This window comes from Brachionichthys hirsutus, chromosome 8 (genome assembly GCF_040956055.1).
Source record: "Brachionichthys hirsutus isolate HB-005 chromosome 8, CSIRO-AGI_Bhir_v1, whole genome shotgun sequence".
In the NCBI taxonomy this organism is placed as follows: Eukaryota; Metazoa; Chordata; class Actinopteri; order Lophiiformes; family Brachionichthyidae; genus Brachionichthys; species Brachionichthys hirsutus.
The window spans coordinates 7837878-7853460 of NC_090904.1; the positions used below are offsets into that span (position 1 = coordinate 7837878).

General features: G+C 45.4%; 1 protein-coding gene and 1 non-coding gene across 2 annotated transcripts; one reads left to right on the forward strand and one right to left on the reverse strand.

Moving 5' to 3' along the window:
• Nucleotides 1-1716: 1716 nt before the first annotated feature.
• dstyk (dual serine/threonine and tyrosine protein kinase) lies at nt 1717-12938 on the reverse strand. The gene is made up of 14 exons (XM_068743003.1): nt 12740-12938; nt 11661-12070; nt 9054-9548; nt 8785-8980; nt 7225-7463; nt 6740-6823; nt 6492-6668; nt 5201-5330; nt 4334-4490; nt 3523-3655; nt 3328-3441; nt 2876-2990; nt 2624-2758; nt 1717-2397 (listed from the first exon to the last, which is right to left on the reverse strand). Exons 1-14 carry the CDS (start codon nt 12936-12938, stop codon nt 2210-2212), a joined length of 2772 nt encoding a protein of 923 aa, XP_068599104.1. The 3' UTR covers nt 1717-2209.
• A 1563-nt stretch (nt 12939-14501) lies between these two features.
• On the forward strand, nt 14502-14612 carry trnal-caa (transfer RNA leucine (anticodon CAA)). The gene is made up of 2 exons: nt 14502-14539; nt 14567-14612. It is a non-coding gene; the product is annotated as a tRNA-Leu (tRNA).
• Nucleotides 14613-15583: the final 971 nt, after the last annotated feature.

Consider the following 15583-nt stretch of genomic DNA (forward strand, 5'->3'; position numbering starts at 1 on the left):
GGAATTCACCCTCATCACCACGATCCTCTGATGAAGTGTGTGTGTGTGTGTGTGTGTGCGTGCGTGCGTGCGTGCGAGTGTTTACCACAGCTCACACACACCACGGACAGAGCGAGTCTCCCTCTCCCCTTAATTAAATCATTTTGTTTACATACTTGAAGAAATGCACTTTTTTTAATTTGCCAACCGGATTTATTGGTGATTGATTCATTGATTTTGTTTATTTTTAGTGTTTGTTTGGTTCTATGTATTTTGTTTAAAGAATGGAACAGCAAAGAGGTTTTTTTTGGAAGAGGCATTTAGCTGCAAAGATTCAGGGAAATTAGTTTTTGTCATGCAGAAGTTACTTTGTGACGTGTTCCTGGTTCCCTCGCTTACTTTACTGCTGGAGATGTTCGTGTTGGTGCCCGAAGGAGGACCGAGGAATTCATTCTCATGCCTGAAAATGTCCGAGAGGCACAAAACGGTTGGGTACAGGTCGCGTGCAGACGCAGACGCAGACGCAGATGCGGACGCAGACGCCTCGCGGCCTTTGAGACAAGAACCTGCCTTTAACTGATGGATAAGCTATTTCTGATTAATGAAGGACGTTTGGATGATTAAGAGGACAGAGCTGCATGTCAATTCCTGAAAAGGACTTGAGGACTTTTGATACATCTTTTTTATTTTTAATTTTATTTGGGGGGGGGGGTTTAAGAGCACATTTTTATGGACATTATAAAAAAGCTCTGTTTTTCTCTGAGGGATGAACGTATTCATTTGAGTTCAGTGACTTAACAGCTGTATTTTAGCTTAGCTACAAAGCTTTTGTAAAATAATGAGATTCCTGTAAAACTGCGCTGTAATACTATTTGAGCTGTAATCCATTTCTACTGTACAGACCAGAACACAAGTGTAACTTAATACAGTACATAAACCTGTTTCTAGAAATCTGATTGGGAGGAATGATCTTTAAGCTACTACTGATGTGATTTTTGTGAGATGCCATTTTGCCAGCCATATGAATTCTTGTTTAAATGTCATGCCATGAGAATCAGCACTAGCAGGTCGGTCACGTCAGCGCTGGAGTCCCAGCTGAGTATTGTAGCTCGTACTCTGCCGCTCATGTTTCTACTGATTAAACTGTTTTCTACCATTTTCATCTCAGCCCAAGTTTTTATGACTAACAGTAACGTCACCTTTACTTCCAGACAATGTCAGGAGAAAAAGAATCAAATCCACTAGATAAAATGCATGTTAGTCATGTTCTTCATCAACATCCTCTTTTGAATTAGTCTCCTTCTGCTGAACTGCTTCTCAAAGTATAATACATAAGAGCTACCAAAAAAAACAACTTGTTACTCAGAAAACATTCATATTTAATCAATAAATACTTAAGTGAAGTGACCTCTTAAAGATCACATATTATACCCTTTTTCCACAAGTTAACGCAGTTCCCAGACACTTAGATGAAATATCTGACAGTCTTTGGTCAAAAAGACTGACGCTGTCCTTTTTTTCATATGTCCATCCCCTTTAATTAAAACTGAACTACATGCACTGACAGAAGTACTCTGCTCAATACAATGTGTCCTGAATGTGTCGTACTATAACTATGTTGTTCTGAGAAATGACCAAAGACAGTAAACCGTCGGGATCTGCAGGAAGACGATTAGTTTTGATTCATGCAGCTCTTTTACTTTAGACTGGCTAAACAAACAGTTTATGACACAATCATGTGTTGTAACAGATCGTTTTATTAAAAAAAAAGATGTATTTGAATAGATGCAGACGTGCTCACTTTAAATACAATCTAAAATTAATCTTTGACATGTTTCTTTTTTTGGTAATACTGCGAATAGACCATGTTTAAAACAATCTGCATCGAATAACAATCCTACAACCAAGCAGCAATTAGCATGGCAGCTACAACAAACAAAAATATTATAGAGTTTCTATACAAATAAACAAAGCACACACAATAAAACACACAGCTGCACACCTCTAGCATCAACTCTTCATAAATAAAGAAAGTCCAAGATCTGTGAGCACGGAGGACAGCTTGAGACTATTCAAAGGTAATCTGCTCTCTGTTCATAAATACGAAATTCTCCACTGATCAGAATCCCCATCCCACACACACACACACACACGCACACACACACACACACACACACACACACACACACACACACACACTCTCTCGTGCATTAGTTTATCTGAAGTGTTTTCAGTTCAAGTCCTCAAAGCTGTTACTCTTTTGCTCCGAGTCGCAGCTGCAGAGCCGAACGACGATGCTCTGCAGGCTGGGCTCCACGATCCCGAGCAGGGGCCGCTGGGAAGGGTCGCCGTTCCAGCAGGCCTCCATCAGCTGCCAACATTCTTCATCAAAACTGGGTAGCCGCTCGGGTCGGGCTCCTGGAGACGACATGGAGACCACTGAGACACACGGGAACCGCTACAAACATGGAGCGGAGCTCATCCAGAGCCACAGCCGGACTCTGGACACGCTAACAACCGAGGGCGCTTCTAAAAAAAGACTGAAGACAAAGCGGAGCAGAACCAAACTGTTTTCTGTTCTGGACAACCCCTGTGGCACCGACAGAAAAAGCGTGTGTGTGTGTGTGTGTGTGTGTGTGTTTACCTTTCTTAACATTATTCCAGAGTTGATCCTTACTGGAGCATTTCTCAAAGGCTTCTGGGAGTTTCACTGATCCAGTGCAGAGGTACCAGAAAAGGATCCCGAAGGCGTAAACGTCCACAGAATTATCATACTTTCCTGTCAGCGAAAGGGCGGCAATGGAGAGGAAAGCTCAGAACTACATCCCATAAATGAGTTCTACGAGTCGGAACCCGCTCGGCGCTGACGCGCTGGACCCGTGAGAGGAGTCGGTACCTGTAAACAGCTCCGGAGCCATGTGGATGGGGGTCCCCACGATGCTGCCAGACATCATGGCCTCCGGTTTACAAAAGCCCAGGTCAGTAATCTTGGCACGGTTTTGTTTGTCCAACTGGAAAAAGAATAAAATGGACCACTTAATGGGACACGAAATAGAACACAGTTATAGCTTCTGTGCTGTAAGAACTTAAATGATTTCTATCGGGTCTGACACCGTGTTTAGAGGTCCACTCAGAAATCGTTTCTGTCCGTCTTACGGTCTGAGAAATTGCAAGACAGTAAATGGGTTCTGATTCTGACCGCTAATAAAGGCTAACTTGTTCAATTCACCTGTTCAGTCCCTCCGTGAAAGATTTTTGCAGACAAAGTTTAATAAAACTCTTTTTAGTGTCAGTCATGCCGGTGCTAACCCTAACCCAGTGCTGAGCGGCTAGTGGGTCTGAACTTACCAGAACATTCTTCAGCTTTATGTCTCTGTGAAGGAGGCCCTGACCGTGCAAGAAGCGGATCCCCTCCACCACATCCAGAGCAACCTGAAGCCTCTCCTTCAGCGATAAACCGGCCTGGAGCAGAAGTAACGAGAACATCAAAGTGTGATAGGAGACGGTAAACAATAAGACTTGTGGTCGTCGGCGCCGCCCCACCTTCAGGCCGGTGTAAAGGTCTCTGTGGAGCCGCTCCATGATGAGCAGCACGGCGATGCTGGAGCCGTCTGCGTAGGTGTGGTCGATCACGGAGCCGTGGAGGTCGACAAGCCGCTCGTGTTTAGGAAGAGTCCTGAAGCAAAGCAGAATAAAATATTCAGTCACACCACATGAAAGCAATACCCAGTGACAGGACTTTAAGCACTGAAGTCTGAACAGCTGCTCTGACCTCAAACTCACACGGCGTGAACCATGGTTTGGGTGTGTCCATGGTTACCAAGGACACGCCCGAGATCATCAGTTTCCGTTTACATGTTTGTTTTTTTTATACGCCCTGAGAAACCACTGAATTCGATATCTGTGCCAGCCTTTAAACCAGGAAGTTCTGGCAGACAGAATGTCTTGTATTGCAACAGTCGCCGTCTTGTGGTGGGAATAAAGTACTGAAGGACAAAACTCACTATTAATACTCAGATTTCTTTTAATCGTACACCGAGGGGTCTGCAGCACTCTAACAGGCATCCGTTATCAAAACCGACACCAGTTCAATCCTGAATCCGGTTCAGGGCAGCTAGAAAAAGTCGAGCATTAATAAATAAATAAAAAGCTGGTGTGTTCAGCATGCGTGAACAGAATTCCTCCGAGACAATAACAGGTAGAACCATTTCTTAATTCGCTGGGTGGAGTTGCGCCCAAAGCAAACCTGCTTCTTAAGGCTGTGATGAGCGTTGGCTTTGGGTGCCAGCAGCAGTTTGGTGTGTGTGTGTGTGTGTGTGTGTGTGTGTGTGTGTGCGTTTTCACGCCGACTCACCTCGTGTAGTGAAACTCCAAAGCCAGGTCGTTCCAGTGTTTATCGTCAGGCGGTACCACAGACTTTAATGCACACGGGTAGCGTCCTCCCCAACTGTCACACAGGTACACAACGCCGTACTGGCCCCGACCCAGCTCACGCCCGAGCTTGGGCTTGCCTGACAGAAAGCAGCGGTCACTGTTAAAACACCTGCACCCGGCATGAAGAGAATGAACCCCCCCGGCTGCAGGTTGGGCTTTGATTCTGGACGCACGTCTGAACGCATGAACCTCAATCTGGAGATTTCATGTTTCAGCCCACTCTAACTGTGTGACTGACGTTGGAGCGTCACGGTGCAACTGCAGAGGAGTTTCTCTGCACCGTGGTTGGACCCGCTTTCACATGGTGACCCGATGGACCCGCTCCTCAGAGCTGTTTCTGCGTTTATTCGACCGTAGTTGGCAAGTCGTGGCCCAAGTTTCTGGGTTGCTCCGAGTTGAAATGCGATTCAAGTGAATCTCCAGTCGCGAAATAATTGAAACTCAATCACGTCAAGCCGACAGTGAAGCCTTGCATTTCAAATGAACAGTAGAGTTTTACTGCTGCGTATACACATCTGTGTATCCACTCCCGATGTTGCTGTTTTTGTATGTTTTTTGTAACTTAGTCATTACTGTTCCATGACTTCACCGAGAAACATTCCTAGTCTGTGAACCCTCATTGACAATAAACAACTTCTGATTCTGATTCTTGTAGTTCTGAGAATCTACAAGTTGGTAACTGAACTAATTCCAACTCAATAATATTCCATCAGGATGTTTTTAAAGTCATAAAGCATGTCTGGTCTGACTGCACATCTAGGAACGGGAAGCTTTGGCGGTGACTCACCGTGCAGCAACACGTCACGCAGGGAGCGGCTCTCCAGAGAGAGGCGGGCCAGCCGCGGGGCGTGGTCCTTCCTCACACGCAGCCACAGGTCCTCGGTGCGCTCGAGTCGCCCCGTGTGCCCTTCCTCCAGCTGCAAATACCGACACGTGACATTTAATGGCTGGCATCGTGAACAGCCCCTCGGTAACTGGCTTCTCTTCACCAAAAGAGATTTCTTTTTTTTTTTTTTGTAAAATGACTTGTAGCTGTCAGAGCCATTTCCAAACGCAGGGGGGGGTTTTTTTTTGGAGGTGGAAGCCACTTCATCATCATCATCATCAGGACATCAGCGGGTTACCATGGAACCCGGGTGGTTCTCACCGACTACAGGCCAGCGGTCGTGACCGGTGTGTTGATTTCCCCCATCTATCCGACTGATTAATGAGTCTGAGGCTCACGGTTACGCTCCCATGCATTTTGTTTTGCTGCCATTTGCTTTGCTCTGTCAACAAAGTCAGCATGAGACCAGACAGACCGTGAAGTTTCCTCACTAGACGGTCACAGGGTCATTTTCTGTTTGATTCAATGTCTGCAGAATGATCGCATACTAGTACCCTGATAAACATGTGGCTATAAGTTTTCTGTAGCCACAGTTACGAGGAACAGGATGATTCCATTTGGGTGAAAACATAACCTCGTTGATGGACGTAAAAAGACTTCTTCGATTAATCAGTGTCTTCGTGTAACTGCACGAGTGAAGAACAGAAACAGGCGGGTTTTTTTTAATGTGAATCACACCGTCTCTCTCATGTGAGAATCATCATCAGAGAAATTTGACTGAGACGGATTCATCGGGGACTTCATGGCAACAATTCTAGTTACTGGTCTGCGCATGTTAGCACGGAGACGAAACAGTTCAAGTGAGCAAATGCAGCAACGTGCCGAAGCGGGACTGTGTCTGAGAGCACATAGAAACTACACAGAGATGTAATTTGACGTCTATCGATGTCATCTCAAAGTGGCTTCAGAAAAAAATGTGAGAAAAGAAAAAGCAGCCACAGATACAACAGCTTGAAATGGTTTGAAACCATCAAGATATATCAGCAGGAAACCGGTCAGGTAAGTGACGTCATACTCATTACAATAAAAATAAAAAAAACGTGGTGATCTGCCCACTTTCCAGCGAGGAAAACAGGAAAACGGAAGAAAGGATTGTAGACGAGAAATGGACGGGAGATCCCTGAAAGTGTTCTAGACGCATATTTCACTACACAGGTTGGGCCGAAGCAGAGCAAAAAGGAAGTGATGTCACCTGGCGCAAGGAGGCCGCGAAGGCCTCGTGGGAGCTGTTGAGCCGCGTCCTGAACTGCGAGCAGATGCTTCTGGCCAGCTTGGCAGCGCTGAGACTCTCGATGGCATCCTGCGCCACCTTCCTCTTCCACTCCGGCGTGACGGACGGAGGGTTCACAAACGTTATCCTGTGAATGATCTAGGCGGCAGACGCAGAGTAAGAGCTTCCCTTTTCATTTGAAGCCCGTAGCAACCTTCCCCATCACTCACCTGTTTGATTTGCTCCCAGAAGAGTCTCGTGACGGACGATCCAGAGTGAAAAGTGACCTCCACGTGATAAGCTGCGTTTAGTAACTGTGGCGAATGAGGGACAGAAGTATTAATACGCAGTAGTACCGTGCAGGAGGTGATGGTATAAGCTAAAGAGGAGTGAAAATGATTCTAAAATGTCACTCGTTCGTTGGAAAACCTTTTCATCCTCCACTTTCACTTTGTTTAACAGGCGCATGATGGAATTCCTATTTGGGTTTAACGTAATGAAGATGGATTGTGGCGTGTTGCGGCGCATCTTTCTAATTGGATTCATGATTTGATTGGTCAATTTAAATTAAAGACAGACGAAAGATCAGTTGACTGATTTGCACTATAAAACATAAAACAGAATCCTGAAAAGGAAAGAAAACAATCCACAATACTCCTCAAACTCCACAAATCCTCGACAAGAACGGTGAAGAATAATGAAATTTCGGAAACACCTGTTTGAGGTGATTGGACGTGACATTGTGGACGGACGAGTCGATGTTTGACTTCTCCAGACTGTCGAGGCATCGCTCCAGAGTTCCCACGAAGCTCTCCCTCAGATAGTCCACAGAGCTGATGAGCTTATTGGCCACTGCCTGGTTCAGACGAACCACGATCAGATCCTGGATCTGGTGGATGCAAGATTTGATCTCCTTCGATGTAACAGGCTCTCCGTTCGTCGTCACGATGACGTCTGCAGGCCAAAGAAGGGTTTGTTAAGTGTACGTGGGGGTGTGGGACCGGTTGTGAGGTGTAGGTAGAAAGTATTTATGTTGTATTCAATTCAGTCACTGTTGATTTGAGTTCAGTAGCAGAGCGACTAGAAGCCTGTAGTCCGCAGAGACGAGACAGTCGGCAGTTTCCTCATTAAAAAAAATCAAAGAGAAAGCTGAGAAATCTGGCAACACGGGGACCAGCTGCTCAACTCTCGGCCACATTTTCTGTCTCATGCTCAGCTTTCTCTCGATAAAGGCTGGAAGTGCCCCAAAAGAACGATAAAAAAAGAAAGATGCTGCGTGACCTCCTCTGGGTGATTTAAAATGAAAGTTACTTTAAACACAAGATGGAGGAACACGCTCCAGCTCGAATAGACCCCGCTCATTGTTCTGTTGAACACGGGTTCTAGCGACCAGATCAAATCGTCTTTGTCACATTGCTCGAGTCGTACAGACATCAAGCGAGCACATCTAATTAAAAGCATGTAAAGAATTCCAATTCAAGTCACAATTTGAAGCATGTGAGAAAAGATAACAGCATGTAACGTAATAAACACAATAAATGGTTCGCTTGTTCAAAAGAAGTCTGCCGGCAGCGGACATGCCCACAAGAATGCAGGACTCCTCAGCTGAGCCGCTAATTATACAACAGCGTTCCCAAAAGGAAGTCGTCGGGTACGCGGTGGGGCCAAACGCTAGCTTTCCATTCGATCCAGAGGTGATTATCGATTGGGTGATTAGATAAAAGGCTCGCTGGGCTCCTTCGTCCACAGTAATACAGCATGAGAGATAACTACCATCAATCAACGTACTCTGTCAAAAGCAAATGTGACATTTGTTCGGCTGTTATCAATGTGACGTCATTAAAGCACAAAATAATTGATCAATACCTTTCGTTGTAAAACCACGATCACTAAAAAGAAGCTCACCGAGTTGGACGTATAAAATGGCTCCAGTTGCTGTTTCCATATTAACATGGATCATGTTCTGCTTTGGGGATTTTTACAATATAATTTAATATGGGCTCATGCTTTGAGCAAGCTTGTTGTCGGATTCATAAAAGCATTCCGAGTCATTATTTTCGTATTGATGTTCAAGATTCAATCAACATAAAAAAAAAAAAGGGTTTAACGTAATTAAATATAGCTCACAGTTATCGTCTACCGGTGATCAGCTCATTAGCTGCACACCAGCTTTACTTTTAAAGCTTTTCAGTTTTCTACTCCAGACATCCGTTGACCGTGACCCGTCGCAGGGAACCCGTTTGTCTCGCGCCGTGCGCCCGGGCCGCCCACTAACCGGTAAACTCGAGGTTTTCAGCGTCCTCCAGCAGCTGCTCCTTCATGCTGCCGAGGGTCTCCACGATCATCTCCTTCATCTCTTCCTGTTTGCGGTTAGCGATGGTCATGAGGGAGGTGAAGAGTTCCCCCTCTTTCTCACGAGTGTACTCCAGCCTGCGCGGCGTGATCTGCAGGTCCCGCTGCATGTCAAAGGCCTGCGGAGGGATTAAAGTTCTGTCGGGCGTGCCGGCTCAAAACGGGGCCGAGCAGCAGCAGCTCGTCTCTCACCTGGTTGATAAAGAGATCCAGACAGCGACAATGAAGCCCATTGAGCAGGTTGGCAGCCTCCACCTGCTGGTTCTGAAGAACCTGGCGAGCAAAAGGCACCAGCAACCGGTGCAGCCGTTCAAAATGTTCCCCAAACACGCTCTGGGGTTTGGGCGTCTGTGTCGGGGCGCCGCAGGAGCAGTTCCCTGTCAGCCCACTGAGGAAGCCGAGGGAGAGGAGCTGCTTCTGGAGGAAACTCTTCTCCCTCTCGTTTTCCTTCTCTGCACGGCGGCCCGGTTCTGGGGAGGCTGCTGCCTTGGCGTCGGGGATACGAAGGAAACAAATAGGGAAGGAGAGCATCTCTTTGACTTTCCTGAGCGCGGCTACGTGCTCCTTGCTGAGGGAGTCCTGGTTGATGGCGTAGAGTATGATGGGGATCACGTTGCGAGTGCAGTCTTCCAGGACCTCTTCTATGGGCTGGACACTCGGACAAGGCACCAACATGACTTTTGTTTCCTGGTGGGGAAAAAGAAATATTACAGAGAAAACTATTTCCATTTCAAGCACACTGCTTTGCATAAAAGCAATTTGGAAACATCTCAATGTGGGGAAAATGTACAAATATGCACCAATGATAGAAAACACATTTTTAGAAATAGAAAATAAAGTTGGATGAAGTGAAAAATAAATAAAAATGCACATAGCCAAGTAATTCCACCAGATGCTCTTATGTACAAACTTAAAACTTAAAGAAAAGCTGATTATGACTGGACTGTAAGCCAATCAGAACACTGCGCTGTTACAGTCATGAGCTCAGCATAGTAGCAGTCTAATTTAAACTTATGACAATGTTACAATGACTCAGCAATTTTTGTGTATTATTTGTAACATAATGATATGCCTCCATGTTTAACAACATTAGGAAAAAATGTCAGCTTGATATTTAATGTTCATCCGACTTGCTATTCGTTAACAAAACATGGCCTGCCGGCAGGAAACAACCAAGCAAGCGACCAAGGAACAAGTTCCAAAAAAGAGATCCTGCTAATTACACACACCATGTAATAGAAAATAAATGTGTGCGCTCATCTTGGGAATGTCTGCGACTAGGAAAAGAATTACATAAATAAATAAATAAAGGTTTTCATAAGACTAAATATAAACAACAACATGAACAAAAAACGGTCTCAGCTGAAGAAAAGATCCAAAAAGGAGCAACAGCAGCACAAAGGAGACAGTCAGTCCCGTCACCAAGAAACAGGAGCGGCGCCCGTCTGAACGGTCTCTTTGGAACAAGCATGGCCTGCAAGCATTTGCTCACGACCAATCAAAATCAATAGAATGTTTCAGTCGCCTCAAAACATTGAACTTTCAACAACGGCCTTTGAAAGAAACGGCTGTGATGTCTTTACACCGTCGAAACGCAGAAATGAGACCTTTCAGTAACAGTATATTTTAGGGATGGAGCAACGACAATTAGCATAACAGAATCTGGAGTTCAGTTCTATTGCTGGCCTCCACAACAGCTTGCTGTGAAAATGACCGGAGTGTGTGAAACCACAGTCAGGAAAGACATTCTGCTGTTCTGTTCGCTCCAACCTAAACTAGTTCGTCTCTTATTTACTCAAACTGAACCCAAAGATGAGCAGCGCTGCTGCAGTTTGCTCGGTTTTGACAAACCACCAAGTTGTTGAGGCTGAATAATGACAATTTATTAAGTGATAATTATTCAGAGTTGTAGATTATTTTCTCTGAGCATGGGTTAAAAAAAAAAAAATCAATCTGATATCCGATAATAAAAGCTAATTGAGGGTTAGCTAACCCTAACACGGGTGTCAAAAGGTCAATGTTTTAAAATTCAGCAACACATGAAAATAAAATAGCTTTCAAAATTCAACTTACAATTTCTCACAAATAAAGTTGTTCCACAAGATTGAGTCTTTACATAAATGGCCTTTATATAAAACCTACTCTGAACAAACACGACATTCTATAAATAAGTTCACCACGAACTATTTAATCAAATTTGTGAATTGGTCATCTTTACACAAATCTCAGTTATTAAAAAAACAAACCCCCCCAAAAAAACTTGACTCGAAAGAAAAAGGTTTTTGTAACAATATGAATCACTGTCCTATGATTTAGTTGTATCCATGGTAACTTCATCGCAACAAAGGGTGTGTTTTTTTTTACATGACAAGGTCATGTGAATGGCACCGGACTAACAGCATTACATAAGGGGGTCGGGCCGGTGGGCTAATCTGAGGCAGAGCCGGGCCTCTTTCTGGGGCTTTGTGACGCCCACTATGGAGGCCTTAGTCTGATGAATCTCAAACATCAAACGGGACGGTTACAATCCTTCCATGAACACTTCGAAATCAATTCACGCCAACAAGATACTGTCATTTTCAGACATCACGGCCACACCGCCGGAGCTGATCAATTCTCCCCTTTCTCCATGACTCTTCAACAACGATGTGTGAACAGGGAGACTAGCTGTGCCCCTTACGGTGGTACAAACATAAAATAAAAACAGGCCCGTCTTGGTGAGCGTACTCCAACGGGCTGGATGTGGTCCCGTGCACGTCAGCGTGTATCGCTGCACTCGGCCTGCGATCGGTAACTCACCTGTAGCAGAGGGTGATACAAGGTGATCTCCAGTTCGGCCAACCTGTGGGCCGGGTCCTCGCAGTCCGCGTGTATTTCCAGGTCTTCCCTGGGCACCGTGTCCCAGCGGCCACGGTTAGCTGCCAGCTGGTGCACCAACTCATACTGGCCCGGCAGCGCCAAACTAAGCCGCGTCTGTCTGCCGTGGGTGAAACAAAGCTTCCGCCTCTTGCAGACGGTGCCTTGGACTTCTTCGCATGCCTCGCCAGCGTCCGGACCCGACGGCAGCAGCCGCTCCCCCAGGAGAGAGTTGAGCAGCTGGTAGCGGGCGGCACAGTCCTGGCCTAGTATAAGGATGTACGGCGCAGCATCCACCGTGTTTCGCAGGAACTCTTCTTCCAGGCTAGGAAAGGAGACGCAGCTAAACTGTCCTGGAAAAACAGGAGGAGCGTGAAGCCACGAGGCAGAATGAGAGGAGAGTTCAATTACATAAAGCTTCATCACAAAGCCTAAGCAACCCGTCTCGCTTTCTTAGACACGCTGTCCTCTTCGTACGCACACAATTTCCAGAACAGAGTAGAAAAATATTTCGTGGTCGCGGTGGGTACAGAAACAGAACTGGCTCAACCTCATCACCGTGGGATACCAGACATAATCCTCAGTGGTGCTGAGTCATAGTGGAAAAAAGACTGGAAGAAAGCTTTATTTTGTCATCGTTGCACTGCAAGCACACAACGAGATTACGTTTGCACCCGAGCACAACGGGCCCCTTGAAACACACGCATGCAGGGGCCCCAGGGCACAGGCTGTCCTCTCTCCAGCCGGCAGGCCACACTCCATATTCTTGTCTCAGCCGGGACTTGAACCGGTGACCCTCCGGTTCCCAACTATTGATAATGCATACAACATCGCACACGAGACAAAGTAATACGACATTTAATGCGTCTGGTGAAATGTCAACATTTGCAGCATTTGGCCATCTTTTTTTTTTAGGCAGATTATGTGCTTGGCTGTGCGTATATGGCTGACAGCTACACGGGATGCTCTAATGGGGTGCAGGATGGAGCTGAGACGTCGCAGGTGCACGCGTTCACGCCTACCGGTCTCCAGAGACGCCGAACCCGAGCTGGTGGTCGAGGCGCAGGCGTCGCAGTAGTTCTGCTTTATTTCCCGGATGAACGCGTTGGTCTCCTTCAGGTTCTTCTTCAGCTGAACGCCGTGCTTGTTGTAGCTGCTAAATATCCTCGTCAGCTCCCGGGCTAGCGGAGTGTTCTTCATTTGCTGCGCATGTCCCTCCATGATCTCCGGGGGGGGGGGGGGGGGAACGCACTAAACTTAAACTTCTGGAGTTTGGGTCCAGTTAGTGCAGCTTTCTCGTTGCGTTATCCCGTCAGTAACTAAGCATGTTTGTCCCTACTATTGGCTTTACATTGCCGACTAGCTGCCGGACGGTCCGGCGGTCTCATCGATGTTTAGTGTCGCTGAACCGCGGCTAAGACGTTCGGTTTTTGGCATAATATCGGAGGCGACCAGCACAACTAGCTAGCTTAACGAAAACATTTACGAGTTAGCTAAAAACGAAGAAGAAGAGAAAAGTAGCATTAACGTTGGCGTTGCTAACTAGAAGTCATCCCGCTGTCCGTCGTAGCCCGAAAGCTCACGTAATTAGCCCAGGGCACCGTTTCACGGACACGAAGGCAGTTTAAGAGACGCGGGGGGGACAACGTTCGTAGGAAACTGATGGAAGGGTAACCGCAAAGAAGAAAAAAAAAAAAGAAAGAAAGAAACCCGACAGGAACTGGCTAACGAGGCTCGGCGGGAATAAGACCTTCACTGGCTCCGGTCCGGGAGAAGCTAGCCGACAACATCCACGCCGGGAAAAGAACCGACAGCAGAACAAAATGAAACCCGCGGGTTTCTTATCCGGTGATGGAAGCTGGAGAGGAGATCTGTGGTGGCGGAGAACGAGCGAGGTGTGTCCACATCAAATCACATCGATGTGATCGAGCAATCAAATCTCTGCAAAACACTCGTCGTCACGGCCGAACGTCAGAGAGAGGAAAGGGCGGGGCCCCGTGGGACTCGCGCACTGCATGCTGGGAAATGTCGGAATGTGGGTTTCAACGCATCGACAACACACTTGTATTCAACAATGCTGTGAAGCAACAGCGGAATCCAGTTTTCCACTGCTCTAACTATTCGTAGTTCATGGTCTTTACCTACTAAAGCATGTTATGTTTGTTAGCACTATTTAGTGAGAATGTGAGCTACTTTATTCAGGCTACACCAACGTTTAGAATCAGTCAACCAGTATTCTTGATGTTATTGACTGTATGCTGACCTCTAGCGGCTTGTAGCTGTAATGATAATACTTCATAAAGGTTTTTCTGATGCTGTTTCTATAAAGTTAATATAATATTAAATGTTATATCACTTGTTCTCTCTTTCGCTCTTCTTCATTTTCTTTGTTGTGATTTGAGGTATACAGATCATGTGATATGCTTATAATGCATATGAATAACTGTTAACTGTTAAATGTTATACTGTATATTGGATTAATGGATTAATATTAATGGTGCCTTCGTGTGTATGTGGTGTTTACCTGGTCAAACTGAAGTAGTATAATGACTGCATATAGGAACATTTATGAGCTCATTTAAGTATATTTATTGATTTATTTTCAGTTCAATGGATCATACTTTACGGAATATATGTTTTGTCTATAAACTAAAAGGATCAAATTAACATAGTGGAATAATAAGCTTGATATAATATTCTGGGGCAAGGCAGCCGTAAAGTATACTTTGGTTCATTTGGTGATTGTGGGTTCGACTCCCGGCTGGCTCACACGCTTCTGTAACTGTCAGGATGGCCGAGCGGTCTAAGGCGCCAGACTCAAGGGTTAAATCCTTCCTTGGAATTGGGGATTCTGGTCTCCAGATGGAGGCGTGGGTTCAAATCCCACTTCTGACAACCATTTTATTTTAAATGCAGCCTCATGGGTGGCACGGTTAGAAGGAGCTCGCATCAGTTTCAGATTCGCTGCATTAAAAAACAGTATTTTATTAGTGCTCTTAAATAGGAAATCAGAATCTCTAGTGAAATTGCCTTTTATCCCTAAATAACCTCTGCCTTGCTAAAAACGCAGGAACATTGAGGGGGGAAAAATCACTCTTGCTACAAACAATGTATTGGAGGTGTTCCCAGTTTCTGGAGGAGGATGATGTCATAGATCTGGAACCTCGGACTCAGCTCTGACTGAAAAGGGGGCGCCATCCCACAGGATGACATCAAATCAAGATCCGTCTTTAACTTCCTGAGTTATATTGCTTAAAGGCAGACAAACAGACGGACAAATGCTGGCAAAAACATAAAATCCTTGCCGGAGGTAAAAATGGATGGACGGACAAAACAATAATCACAATTCCCTCTAACCCCACCTTCTCTGAATCTATCTGAATACATCTACTTTTTTTTTTTTTTTTTTGGATGCAGGTTAATTTAAATCCTCATTGAAAGCTAATAAGGAACAAAAAACAAGTATTGTTTTCCCCGCATGACAGTTGTGCAATTTTAAATACGTACCTGAAGTTCAAATTACTATAAATACATATAAAAAAGAGAAATATTGACGCACAGTTTTTTTTTTAACATTTTCACGTTATTCCCCAATATTTTTTAATTATTATTTATAAAAACAAATCTTAAAATTTGCTTTAGTTGACTTTGAAAAATGGAGAAAATTCTCCTTGATATATTTACGGGTCATTAATAAATGATCACGGAACAGAAACAAAACCGGCACCGCCGGGAATGAAAACCAAGCGCTCCCTCGCTCACCTGAAACGCCCCTCACACTTTTGACGTGTCCGCCCCGCAGTCCCCGCATGCGGCCGTGAGTCTCCCGCAGCGCCGCAGAGAGGACAGACAGACAGACGCGCTTC